General features: G+C 29.7%; 1 protein-coding gene across 2 annotated transcripts in view; it reads left to right on the top strand.

The window, feature by feature from the left end:
* The window catches only part of Gnptab (N-acetylglucosamine-1-phosphate transferase subunits alpha and beta), a 116,284-nt gene that overhangs the window by 11,865 nt on the left and 90,077 nt on the right, over positions 1-14,342 (top strand). For both annotated transcript variants that reach the window (XM_085827727.1, XM_085827726.1), the window contains exons 3-5: positions 3,514-3,633; positions 7,416-7,603; positions 13,666-13,868. In XM_085827727.1, coding sequence (XP_085683853.1) covers positions 3,514-3,633; positions 7,416-7,603; positions 13,666-13,868 — 511 coding nt within the window. The remainder of the gene's footprint in view (positions 1-3,513; positions 3,634-7,415; positions 7,604-13,665; positions 13,869-14,342) is intronic.

Genomic DNA, 14,342 nt, shown 5'->3' with positions numbered 1-14,342 from the left:
TTTGCTTAACATATTCCTGCCATGTCTGACATTCCTAGAAGGAACTAAAGTTTTGTTTGTGTTATACAAATTTCTTTTACAATAATACATTTTCATAAATTTTAGTGCAATCTGTGGGTCTAATAGTAAAATGTTATGAAAAATGGGAATAACTCTGATCAGAGTTATTGGCACTAACAATAGATGACCTAGCAAGCCGTTTCTATCATAACAGTGACCTACCCTGTATTTAGGTGGTTATAGTAGTTAAATGATGTCTGCTGGCAAATGTGAAATAGAGCTGCTTTGATTGACAGATGCCAAATAGGATCACTTGATTGCTTTTTCATTTTGTTCAAAAGAATAATGATGACCATTGAGAGATGTGATAATTTTCTTCAGGACTACATTAGTACATTCTTTTACGGTTAAACCACCGTATATTTATATATATTTGTAAAGAATAAATTATACTTTCTGATTATTGGCACCCCCATGACTTTTGTCTATACTAAATTATAGAGTTCAAGTTTATACAAGCAGTTCTGTATAAACTATAATGATTATGTTTATCAAGCATTATAGTTTATACAAGCAGTTCTGTTATATGGATTCACACCTTTTTATATCCAGTGGATATTTTGTTTTATTAAATCTTACTGTAATTAAGCATTATGAGCAATGTTCAAGTGAATTCCATTGCAATCTTCCTTTTTATTAAAATTAAAAACTTTTGTCTATACTAAATATTTAGTTCGGAAATTTCAAGTCATAAATTTTAGAGAGCATTCACAAATTCATCGACAACTAATATTTCACCAAACTAATATGTTGAAGACAAGCCATTTTCAAAATGGTTCTCTTTCTTACTAAGAGTTCCATATAAAACAATCAGTCAACAAAATAAAATTTAAAAAAAAGAGGTAAGAATTATCAGTAATAATTTGAACTGGTTACCTTATTCTAGATATTCTGTAATTTTTTTGTACTGTTGTTCTGCACAGCTATCTGTTTCTGTTGAAAAAAATAAGAGAATTGCACAAATTTCACATTGTGCAGAATTTAAGCATTGCACACCAGCCAACAATAAATAAAGCAAATAGTTATTTTAACACACTGACTGGCAAGGCCATATATATAATATTCTTTATTTTTCGTGGTTGACATACCTTCTTATGACATAGCTTGTTGCAGTAATTTAGAATATACATACACTCTGGGTATTACACAGATTATAAAATTTAGCTGCATCACATTATGCAATGAACAAAGGAAGAAAAATGCGAACAGAGCTGCACAAACAATATGGAGAGAGGAAGGAAAGTTAATGCGATGTAATTTCTAGTAATGGCAGTATTTATACTGAAGCATATGTAAAGCTAAGCTACTATTGGTTGTTTTGACTATCTTCAAATCAATTTTCAACTTGTGTTCTAATGCTTTGCTTGCAATTTTTCACATCTTATTTTCATTAAATCCAGTCGTTTAAGAAGTATAACTTCAGAGAATACAAATTTTTGCATTTTCTGTTCTTGGGCAAAGTGCCATGTTTCAACAGAATTGCAACACTTTCTTTCTGATCAGCTGTCAAATTTCACAGTGCCATTAAGATTAATTCTAAAAAAACAACTATACTATATGCAAAATGAAACGCTTATTAGAAAAGTGATGCTTGAATTTCAGAAGTGCAAATTCACATATACTTTAACATATGTATGCTACATGCATACCTGCCTTGCCATATAAATAATTTTTTTTTTGACATCAATGGGTTGCCACATAACTATTTTGGTGAGGTACGCACATAGCGCATGTCTAAGTATATTATTGTATTACATCATGAATGCTTTTTTGCAGCTTTTCGGTGGGGAAGTAGGTAATTGCAAAATATAGAATAAACACTTTTAGTAGATTATTAAATTCAGTTTTAGAAATTTTAAGACGGGAAGAAAATTTGAAACAAGTTTAATTGTATGTATTGGCATATTATTTTCAAGTTTCTAAATTGGCATATTATTTTCTAATTTTTTAGAAGCTTTAAAATTAAGAATGTTTTGATTTTGAATAATTTTGCAAGCAGTTCTGTTATATGGATTCACACCTTTTTATATCCAGTAGATATTTTGTTTTATTAAATCTTACTGTAATTAAGCATTATGAGCAATGTTCAAGTGAATTCCATTGCAATCTTCCTTTTTATTAAAATTAAAAACTTTTGTCTATACTAAATATTTAGTTCGGAAATTTTCTATCTATCACAGTAATCAATATAATGCCTTTCATTAAATCTTTTGGTACTTTCTGATTATCTGCACTCCTGTTCTTGCTGAAAAGCTGCAAAAAAATATTGATGTGGCAACCCATGTATGCATATAGCATCCCCTCCCCCAGATGGCTTTCCACGTTTCTGGACATTTTTGCCAGAGTGATTGTAGATTATGATCTCTTCTATGAGAATTTTAGCTTTTTAGCATGCCAGTGGACTGCATATTGCTGTTTTTGTCATCTTTTGCAAAATCTTGAACTTAGCTTTCTGTATGATCAGAACATAGACTTGCTTAAAGGGATCATACATCTCTTTTGTCCATCTCGTTTTTATTATAATCAAATTATAATTAATAATTATTCTATCTTTTATAGCTTTTTGCTAAACTATATGCATTATTACATGCTGGAAAAAAAAGAATTTGCTTAATTGTAATAATTATAGGATAATAAATTATTATTATAATTATTTAATTAATTATAGTAATTTAATCACTTATAATAATACTGCAATAAATAACTACTATATCTCTTTTTGATTTTTTTCACTAAATTTTTAATGCCTTATTTTTATCAACTGATCCCATTTTAATTTGCAATAAAAACTAAATCTGACATATAAAAGACCACAATATTGGAAAATGTCAGATTAAATCAACCATGATCTGGGCAAATCCTACTAAAATGGTATGGAAACCTGTTGATAGTTTTTATTTACATATTTATTTTACTACAAAAAACTGCTTCTGCCAAAAAATATTCTATTATTTTTAGTAATCTTGAAATATGTGCTGTTCATATAAAATTCAGAAATTATGGGAAAAAATTCACCATTGTTGCTGTTCGGTTTGCATACTTGTTTGAACCTTAGCATTAATTTCTGCAAATATGAACCAAAGGTGTGAAAGACAACTGGCAATAGGATCACCCTATAACATGGTGACTTTCCCTCTCTCAATAGTAAATTCCTTCTTTCCAGCAAAGAGAGGACCATTGTATGACCTATTGCATATAATTAATGCCTCTTCTGAATGATTTTAAGTATTTTGGCAGAATGCCAACCAAGACTGTTTTGTATGGCACAATTAAATTTTTACTTTCCTGGTGTTAAAACTAGAAGCATTGAGAGGGGAAAATATAGCTTAGTTTTTAAATATAAATTTAATAGTTTTTCATTAATATGTATTAGAGAGATCTTGAAATCTTTTATTTTGAATTTTATTAATGTTCTAAATAAATTATGTTTTTTTTTTTTTCCCCCCCTCTCAGGTTGTGTCAGTATGTCCCTATAGATGTTGTCTATACTTGGGTGAATGGAACAGATCCAAAATTTTTAAAAGAATTAGCCAGAGCAAAGGAAGATTATGGATTTTTAAATTCATATTTAAAGTAATGTTAAATGTTTTATACATTTTTTATTTATTTTAAAAACCTCTCTTGGCACTTATTGGTTTTACTGATAGCCAATTCTTAATTGCCAAATTTGCTGGTATTTATTACAAGAGATATAGCAAGCTCAAGACCATAACCAAGGTTAAATAATAATAATATTTTTTATATTTTGCTTGTACATAATCATGTTTCTTTAAAAAAAATTCAAAATAGACAATTTTCAGTTTACCATCAAGCGAAAATTAAGCCGCTGCATTCTTCTAAGAAAGGAGTATTTTACACATCACCTGAATTTGTGAAAATCGACATAAAATGAAGTTATGGACCACTGTAGAAACCGTAGGCAAATACAATGTGAAAAACCTGCTAGAAAAAACAAGGCCTTTGCATGGACAATCTGCAATCATACGACATTAATGGATTTGTATGATATCAACAGATCTATAGGACTTGCCAAGCATCAAGTCTTAACTGGCTGATTTCATGTGATGGCAGTATAAAAAGGTCATGATAATATATTTGATGCCATATTAGCTACTACTGTCAGCTTACAGCCATCTGGGAAAAAATTAAAAAAATGCAGCCTTTTTTTTTAGGTAGGGATTTGTATGTTTAGAAATAAATTAAATTCTTTTTTATATTTTTGTTAAAATTCCACCATCTTGAAGTGTTTTTTTTGGGGGGGGGGAAATGGTATGATTTTTAGATTAGGCAATAATTTTTCCTTTGTCCTTTCGTCACCAGTAAAACCAATGAGTACCCATTTTTTATTACTTTTGTAATGTAAGATTCACATCAAAAACTGCACATGTATCTTATTATATTCTTAAGCACGTGTATCTTATTGTATCCATAGAAGACACTTTAACATATAATTTACTATGATATAATTTTATATATTTATTTTTTTAATCTTTGCCATTTTCTGTACTGTTTAGTGTATTGTATCTTTTATAATCTGCATGTACACCGCACAAAAAGGGGGGAGAACAATTCTATATCTCTTGTTCTACTGGGCTGATTGGTGAAATTCAAACTGCATTTTTCATGTCTCGAAAGCACGACTTATATATTATTATATATATTAGATTTATATATATAGCAGAGGATATATATTAGATTTATATATATAGCATTGTACTAACATAGGTATTTTGACACAAAATCGAACTTTTTCTGAAATAACATGCATTTTTCCCCATATTTCATTTCTATGACTCAAATTTTGCCTAAATATTAAATTTTGTAAAATTTGTCACGAAATTTGCAGAGAAATTTAAAATTTATCTTGGCGCATTTTTTCAGTTTTCGCCAAAAACTCACTTGGCGAACTTTTTAATTTATAGCAACCCATTTTCTTTCCTTTTTTTTTTTTTTTTCATTTTAGACGAGCAGAAAAAAAGTCATTGTTCATACTTTCAAATAATTTTAACAAAGTGCATATTATCCTTTAGTGTTATTATCGCTCAAAAAAAAATGCCAAATTTCAAAATGCTCCAATATGTAAATTCATTATATCTTAGGGGGGGGAAATAATTTTTTTATTCAGGTGGGCCTAGAAATATAAAAAATAAATAAATAAATAAATAAATAAAAATGAAAATTATATTTGGATTAAGCCTAAATTTTGAATTCTGGAAGAAGGAATCAAGTAAGTTTAATAAAGAAAAGATATTAATAAATATGTATCAAATTCAATTAACATTGAGCAACTAAGTGTTAACTGAATTTTTAGAGCTAATTTTTTAAAAACTATTTGTGCGATTTTTACAAAACTTGGTAGTTTGGCATAATTTGAGTCGTATAATCGAAATACAGAAACAAATTGGCATGCCATTTCAGAAAAAGTCCGATTTTGTGTCAAAATACCTATATTAGAACAACGCTATATGTAAATCTAATATATATCCTAAGTTGCACTTTTGAGACATGAAAAATGCAAGTTGAATTTCATCAATTGACCCAGTAGAACGGGATATATAGTTGCTCCTCCCCCTTTTTTTGTGCAGTGTACATTAGTCTTAGTAATTGTTACTACCAGGAAAATGTTTTGCTATATATCTTGTCCAGTGTATGAAACTAAGATTGGTCCATAAACTGGACAAGACATATAGCAAAACATTTCTCTGGCAGTAACATTTCCCTGGCAATAAAACATTTCCCTGCCATTTGCTAGATGTCTTGTCCAGTTTATGGAACTAAGAACTAAGATTAGAATATATGCTAAATAAAAGCTAGTGTGCAATTAAACTTTGTCTCAGTTTTTGCTAAAATATAGTGTTTGAATTTAATTGTGAATTGTGATACAGTCAAAAGTCATTAATTCGGACACCCATAATCCGGAATGATCTATAATCCGGACCTCAAAGCTACAAACTTTCTGCGCATGCGTCGCGTTGACGCATGCGCGTAAGACCTTTACCGCTGCGAATTCGCGTGTGCGCGTGCGCAAAATACGTTTACGAATGCGCGTTTAATGTATAACGGACGGGATAAGCTAAGCTAAAATTATCTAATTATCTATTTCAGTTAATGTTGCAGATTGCGTTGTTCCTTAATCTTCGAGTTGGATCCGGATTATTATTTTTTGCAGACTGTTAGAGCAATTTTATAAAAGTAAGCTTGAACTTTCGATTATGTCAAATAGAATTTCCGATATATATTTACTAATATGTAAAGGATATACAAAGCGAAAGTATCTTTCGGAGTCCATTAAACAAAAAATGGATAAAGGCATATTCTTTGTTTATCTAAACTTAAACGTTTGTTTATCTAAACTTTGTTTATCTTTAACGCCCGGCAGCGTGCAATGAATTGGAAGTTGATTTGTCAGCACTATCCTTATCTTAAGGGCAGATGTTTTTATTTTATTTGGCTTATAATTGCTTACTCAATGCAGTATTTCATCTCGATGTACTCCGTCTTTGATATGATTTAAATCAAATGCCTCGTCATTATAATTCGCTTCCGATAGCGAAGAAAGTGACATAGGTTATTGAAAACGAAAAAATTTCGATTGACAAATTAGTCAGTATTCTCGACACAGCAATTATAGGACTTGAACAGCGGAACTTTGTAACTGAACAAGAAATTATGTCTGTTTATAGAATTAAAGAGAATGTATTATCACATAAAAAACGAAGCAACTGATACAACTTACATTGAAAGAAATGTTTAATAAAGTAAACAAATAAATATTAAGCTTCTTTTTGTAAATTTTGATACCCTTTACATCATAATTGTTCTTTATTTTGTAAATTACGGTTTCATATTTTTACTTTTATAATTTCTGCATGCCATTTTACCAGATTTAAACTGATGATCTGTAATCCGGAACAATCGATAATCCGGAATCGCCGAAGTCCCGACGAGTCCGGATTAACGACTTTCGACTGTACTATTTGTAATCCTCCAGACCTTTCAGGCAAACTGTTCTGAGATTTGTGTTAACAATGTAAAAAGTTTTGCATAAATTAAAATAGATACTGAAATGTATACATTTTTAGTAATTTATATGTTTTACCAGAAAGAAAGGAAGAAGAAATTTTAAAAAAGTGTTTGGAATATTTTATTTATTGTAATATTTCAAAATAAAATTTTATTTTTTGCTTGTTTATTTTTAGCTTAAGAGAAATTTAACTTCACATAAAAATTACAGCAAGAAATGACATTTAATATTTTTCAATTTAAAATAATTCTTGTCCAAAATGCATTTCACTACATAGAGGCCATAATTATGCTACAGATTTGTCTTAATAAGACTTTGTATTACATTGCAGTTGTTCGTTTTCTCATTGTGTGAAGTCTCATATGGTTCTTGTTCGACCACAATTGCCCAGTTCAGTGACTTTTGGTGATTTAGAAGAATATGACCCATTATTTCAGCACATCTCAAGAATATTTGTTGTAGCAGCTCCTCAAGCACATCAGAATATATCTGTACTGGTATTTCCTGATGTGGATACAGGTACTGATATGAAATAAATATTACTTAATATATAAAACCTTTTTAATTATAATTTGCATATTTTAACAACTATTAAAATACTTCACTGTTTCTATGAAGTTATCTTAAATAGCATTATGTAAATATATAACAGTTAAGCCTTGTTAGTGATTCATTTGAATAGTAGGTATGTTATATTCTTATCAGATATTTTTAGTTTCAGCCAGTTTCTATTTTATTTCCACACAATGTGGACTGATTAGTAATCCATTCCTTCTCACTTCCATCAAAATTACAGGTTGAGGTTTCTTCCTGTATTTCTCGTTGCCTATGGTATTTGTGGGGTATGATTAAAAAAAAAAAAAACAGTAAAAAGATTAAAAACAATCCATTTCTTATGCCCAGAAAAATGTTTATTTCTCATTTTATACAGTCAAAAGTCATTAATTCAGACACCCATAATCCGGAATGATCTATAATCCGGACCTCAAAGCTTCAAACTTACACGCATGCGTTGTATTGATGCATGCGCGTAAGGCCTTTACGGCTGAGAATATGCTTGTGTGCGTGCGCAAAATATGTTTACAAGTGCGCATTTAATGTATAACAGACGGTAAAAGCTAAGCTAAAATTATTTAATTATCTATTTCAGTTAATGTTGCAGATTGTGTTGTTCCTTAATCTTCAAATTGGATCTGGCTTATTATTTTTTGCAGACTGTTAGAGCAATTTTATAAAAGTAAGCTTGAACTTTCGATTATGTCAAATAGAATTTCTGATATATATTTATTAATATGTAAATGAACAACAAAGTGAAAGTATGTTTTGAAGTTCATTAAACAAAAAGTGGAATTGCTACAAAAAATGGATAAAGGCATATCCTTTGTTTATCTAAACTTTAACGTTTGTTTATATAAACTTTGTTTATCTTTAACGCGTCGGCGCCGCACAATGAATTGGAAGTTGATCTGTCAGCACTATCCTTATCTTCAGGGCAGATGTTTTTATTTTATTTGGCTTATAATTCCTTATTAAATGTAGTATTTCATCTCGATGTACCCCATCTTTGATATGATTTAAATCAAATTCTTCGTCATTATAATTCACTTCCGATAGTGAAGAAAGTGACAGAGGTTATTGAAAATGAAAAAATTTCAATTGACAAATTAGTCGGTATTCTCGACACAGCAATTATAGGACTTGAACAGCGGAACTTTGTAACTGAACAAGAAATTATGTCTGTTTAAAGAATTAAAGAGAATGTATTATCACATAAAAAACAAAGCAACTTAAACAACTTACATTGAAAGAAATGTTTAATAAAGTAAACAAATAAATATTAAGCTTTTTTTTTTGTAAATTTTGATGCTCTTTAGATCATAATTGTTCTTTATTTCATAAATTACGGTTTCATATTTTTGATTTTATAATTTCTGCATGCCGTCTTACCAGATTTAAACTGATGATCTATAATCCGGAAAAATCGATAATCCGGAATCGCCGAAGTCCCGACGAGTCCGGATTAACGACTTTTGACTGTATACCAGATGGCAGTACTCTTGATTTCAAGCTAACGGAAATTCCAAAAATAAAAAATGAATACATATATTGTACACATTTTTTAAACCATTTACTCTTATACTTACACTTAATTTTAAACATACACTCATATACTTGCGCTTATTTTTGCACAGGTATCAACTACCAACAGTTGTGGATGTAATCATTTACCCAGTATTATATGTTATAGCTGTTAGAGTAATATGTAAAATGTAGTATGTGTAATATAAAAAATGTAATATCTGTGTAGCTTTCCTCTAGGTAACTTTAGGTATGAAACTTTACTAATACTGACTGGGGAATTTAGAAAACTACACCTATACAGGATGCAGTTTTTCTAGTTCAGTCTTGCATAGCACCAAACAGATAATCTTAATAACAGCAATTACTGTTGACTTTTTTTTTTTTTTTAATTTCATCAAATCTTTCATGTTGTTTTGCATCTTTTTCTTTGTGTATCTAAAATAAACATTTTTGTTCTAACAGAAACCTTTGAGTTCTTTATCCTTTAACAGAAGAGCATGGTATTTCAAAGACGTAAGCTATTTAACTAAATATATAAATAATTGTATTGCTCAGAAGTTATTCTGTATATGAGCAATGGCCAGTAATAAAGACTAGTATGATTGCCTTCAACAGAATAAATTTTATTACTAGGTGTTGACATATTAAAGCAGATTTCACTGCCAAGGAACTAGACCAGTTTTTAGGAAAGAGCCTAATGCAATGAAGGTTTCTTGAAATGGTTAAAAGCAAGAAAGCTTATATACTTCTGATGTCTTTATCAAATAATCAAGTTCTAGCATCATTGCACAAGGAGAAGTCAGCAAAGCAAATGTGGGAAAAACTTTATTATATTTACAATTTTAAATGAGCAGTGAATCAAGTACTTACCAGAAAAAGCCTGGATACCATAAAGAAGACTTTTGAGGTCCTGATGACACAGCATCTTGATGAAATGAAGAAATTAGTAGCAGATTTATGACTGTCTGGGGCAGAAGTAAGTGATCTGGATACAACAGTTTACATTTTAATGTTGCTTCCATCAGAGTTTGAAACTATAGAAATTGCAAAATCAACCTAATGTGAATATAACCCTAGAGTTTGTTACTATGTAACTTTGTTATTATGTGACTTTAATATAATATAAGTATGGAAGCTCTTTACAATGTTACCCAAAAGTTAATGATAATTTTCATTTTGAAAGAGAATGTATATTTTGCAAGTTAAAAGAAACTATAGTGTTCTGCACAGTTTCTTTCCTCAGTGGAAACTTATCTCTTTCCATTGTGAAAAGAAAAGGCATACTGCAAAACATTGTTAGAAGATATGTATTTTGAATGTGGGAAACCTGGACATGTGAAATATTACTTTTAAGTCCAAACTAAATAAAAAGGAAGAGACATAAGCTTTACCAGCAATTATATCTACTACAGGAGGTATAATCTCTAAAATCTTTATTAGGGACTTTGGAACTTCTCACATGGGTTCACAAAAAAGAATGGTTTTCTTCATTTCTCCTTAAGTCAAGAAGTGTGAAATGTGCATTGCATTCATCTACTTTAAATGATGTGAGGCTAAATTCTTGGCAAAACATTCACTGGTGTTCAGATAATTCTAAAAAGTGTGCTTTTCATGCAAGATCCAAATAGTGTTAATATTAGTGCAAAATATTGAAGCCATTGGTTTTAGTATCATTCGTAAAAGTCAAAATTTGCTTATTGTCAACATAAGCAACAACATGTATTTATGACTACGATAAATATTTTTAGTCTAACAGGAACCTTTGAGTTACATATCTCTTAACAATAACTAAAATGAAATAGGTTTATTTGTCTATCTTCTGTCATAAAAGGATTATCTTTCTGTTCTAAAAAATGCTATGAGTCAAAAATAAAAAAGACTAACTAACTATGCTTTTAAATGTAAATATAACTGATACAGTTAAACTGGAAACTTCTTTCTTTCTATTAGGAAGTATTTGGTATGTATGGTTTAATAATGTTAACGTGAAATGCCTCTTGTTACAGAGTAATTCTAAAATGTGGGATATCTTCTGCACTTCAACTGAAAGTCAAGAATTGGATTGAAAATTTCAAAATGAGATGTCACTGTTTTTCTCGGTAAATGTATTGCTCATCTAGAAATTGAAAGACTGAAAACATCTTCATCTCCAAATGTTATGTTAGTTTTACAGTTTCCATACCAGGGATTTCCAACCATTTTTGTGCATTGACCTCTTTTAAAAGAATGGTTCTCTTCATTGAGCTTCTTACATTTTTCTCTATAATATACAATATAATCATAATACAAATAATTGTGCATATATGGTTCAAGATAACAATTAGACTAAGGATATGGTTTGGAAAAAAAATGGGTTATTTGATTTATTTTTTATTATTTTTGTATTTTTTTTTTTTTTTTAATTTTATAAATATGAAAAAGTTCAAAACCAAAATCAGAGATTCTAATTGCACAAAAGTTCGATTTTAATATGTCTGTGCCTGATGAAGTGATGCAATTTTTTTTTAACATTTGGCATAAAATTGCTTTCTTAAATCACCTTGTTAAAAAATATTCAATCTGTTTCTTGTTTTCTTTAGTAAATTATTGAGCAATCCTCCACTAAGTAAGATGAAAGAAAAGACAATAATGTTTGTTCAGTAACAACTTTTATTCTGAGATATTTCTCTTGAATGTCTTTTGAATTCCAAAATTTAACATATTTAAGTATTTAGAATAAGATTTGAACATCCTCCTTCAAATGCAATCAACACTTCTTCATAATATCAAGATCAGGTGTTCAGCAATTCTATGAGCCATGCTGTTAAATTCAGCCATGCATTCAAATTTCCATTTTACAACAAAATATCTATCAACTTAATCAATCAGTCATTGTTTTGAAAAGTTACTGAACAAAATTTGGCTGCAAGATGTTCCAGTAAAAGTACTACTCATATGTAGAAAAATTATACGTGTTTCAGTAAACAGTATTTTTCATAAGCAGAAAATATTATGCATATGGGTTTTAAAACTGAAAGTATTGATTTTTTCATAAATCTAACCACGCAAAGAAATTTTTATATTTTTTTTTATTTGAGAATAAATGGTTTTAGTTTGCTGTAATAAAAGATGAAGGATATACAATAACTGTAATAAATAAATCTATGTTTTTAACAGCATTGTTTTTCATCATTGTATAAGATACTGCATATCTTTTCAAAAAAGTCAGTTTTGTTTATTTCATATTTTCAATAAAATGGCAACTATTTTTTAACTGCTGTTTTGCTTGTTTCTATTACAGTCAAAAGTCGTTAATCCGGACTCGTTGGGACTTCGGCGATTCCGGATTATTGATTTTTCCGGATTATAGATCCTCAGTTTAAATCTGGTAAGATGGCATGCAGAAATTATACAATTAAAAATATGAAACCGTAATTTATGAAATAAAGAACAATTATGATCTAAAGGGTATCAAAATTTACAAAAAAAAAAAAAGCTTAATATTTATTTGTTTACTTTATTAAACATTTCTTTCAATTAAGTTGCTTCGTTTCATGTGATAATACTTTCTCTTTAATTCTATTAAACAGACATAATTCCTTGTTTAGTTACAAAGTTCCGCTGTTCAAGTCCTATAATTGCTGTGTCGAGAATGCCCACTAATTTGTCAAAAGAAATTTTTTCGTTTTCAATAACCTCTGTGTCACTTTCTTCACTATCGGCAGCGAATTATAATGACGAGAAACTTGATTTAAATCATATCAAAGACGAGTACATCGAAACGAAATACTACATTTAGTAAGGAATTATAAGCCAAATAAAATAAAAACATCTGCCCTGAAGATAAGGATAGTGCTGACAGATCAACTTCCAATTCTTTGCGCGCTGCGTCGTTTCCCTCCCCTCCCCCGCAGAGCAGCGTGAAATTGATAAACATTTTTCAGAATGTTTAGATAATCAAAGGATATGCCTTTATCCATTTTTGCAGCAATTCCACTTTCTGTTTAATGGACTTCAAAACATACTTTCGCTTTGTAGATCCTTTACATATTAGTAAATATATATCGGAAATTCTATTTGACGTAATCGAAAGTTCAAGCTTACTTTTATAAAATTGCTCTAACAGTCTGCAAAACAACAAATTCGAAGATTAACGAACAACGCAATCTGCAACATTAACTGAATTAGATAATTTTAGCTTAGCTTATACCATCCGTTATACATTAAACATGCATGTGTAAACGTATTATGTGCATGCGCACATGCATATTCGCAGCCGTAAAGGTCTTACGTGCATGCGTAAACGTCAACACGACGTATGCGCAGAAAGTTTGTAGCTTTGAGGTCCGGATTATGGGTGTCCGAATTAACGACTTTTGACTGTATAAGTTGCAGAATTTTACATTTTTGATGGAAGTTTGTATTTTACATTTTCTTCTTAATTTATATAATTCATACAAACATGCGAATGATTTGCTATATTGACTTGTAATGACTATTGTAAGTTTTACTCATTGTAGCTGAAAAGGTTTTGCTTAAACAAGTAATCATGATGGATGGTCAGAATTATACAGTGAGTACAGCTTATGTTACTGACAGCTGGAGTTCCCAAAATATCGTTCTCTTAAATACAATGGTTTTTCTTACACAAGTTCCATCTAGTGTTTCAGATATAGATATCTTGGAGAAACTACCAGAAAATATAAAATCATCAGTATCCAAGGTAATATGTATTTCAGTTTCTCGACATTGTGATCATTTTGCATATGATTAAGATTTCATATTTCGTGTAATTTCATTGCACTCATGAAAAATTTTTCAAGGCATGTTTAAATATATTTGCTCAGTTGCTCATAATGCATATATTTGTGTCTGTCTGTGCTGATGAGGGAAAACATCGACCTTCCACACTCTGTGGCTTTTTACGTTTCCAATAAAAAAAAAAAAAAAAAAAAAAAAACATGTTGTAAATTCTGTTCCTACATGTCATTCTTAATCTCATTTCCTCTATATAATAAATGCATGCAGAAATGCTGATTTGTTGGAATATAAACTTAGATTTTAGGATGATAATTTTGTTTCCAAAAAAGCAGCTAAAATATTGTTTAGCAGAGATTTTTCTTTCGTGTGCTTTAATGTTTTATTCTAAATAATGCTAAAAATGGTTTAACATTTTAAATAAAAAGGATTATAACAC

Source organism: Stegodyphus dumicola, chromosome 12, assembly GCF_044657685.1.
Source record: "Stegodyphus dumicola isolate Sdum_Otavi_A_Nest chromosome 12, ASM4465768v1".
Classification (NCBI taxonomy): domain Eukaryota; kingdom Metazoa; phylum Arthropoda; class Arachnida; order Araneae; family Eresidae; genus Stegodyphus; species Stegodyphus dumicola.
This window is presented reverse-complemented; position numbering and strand designations above follow the sequence as displayed.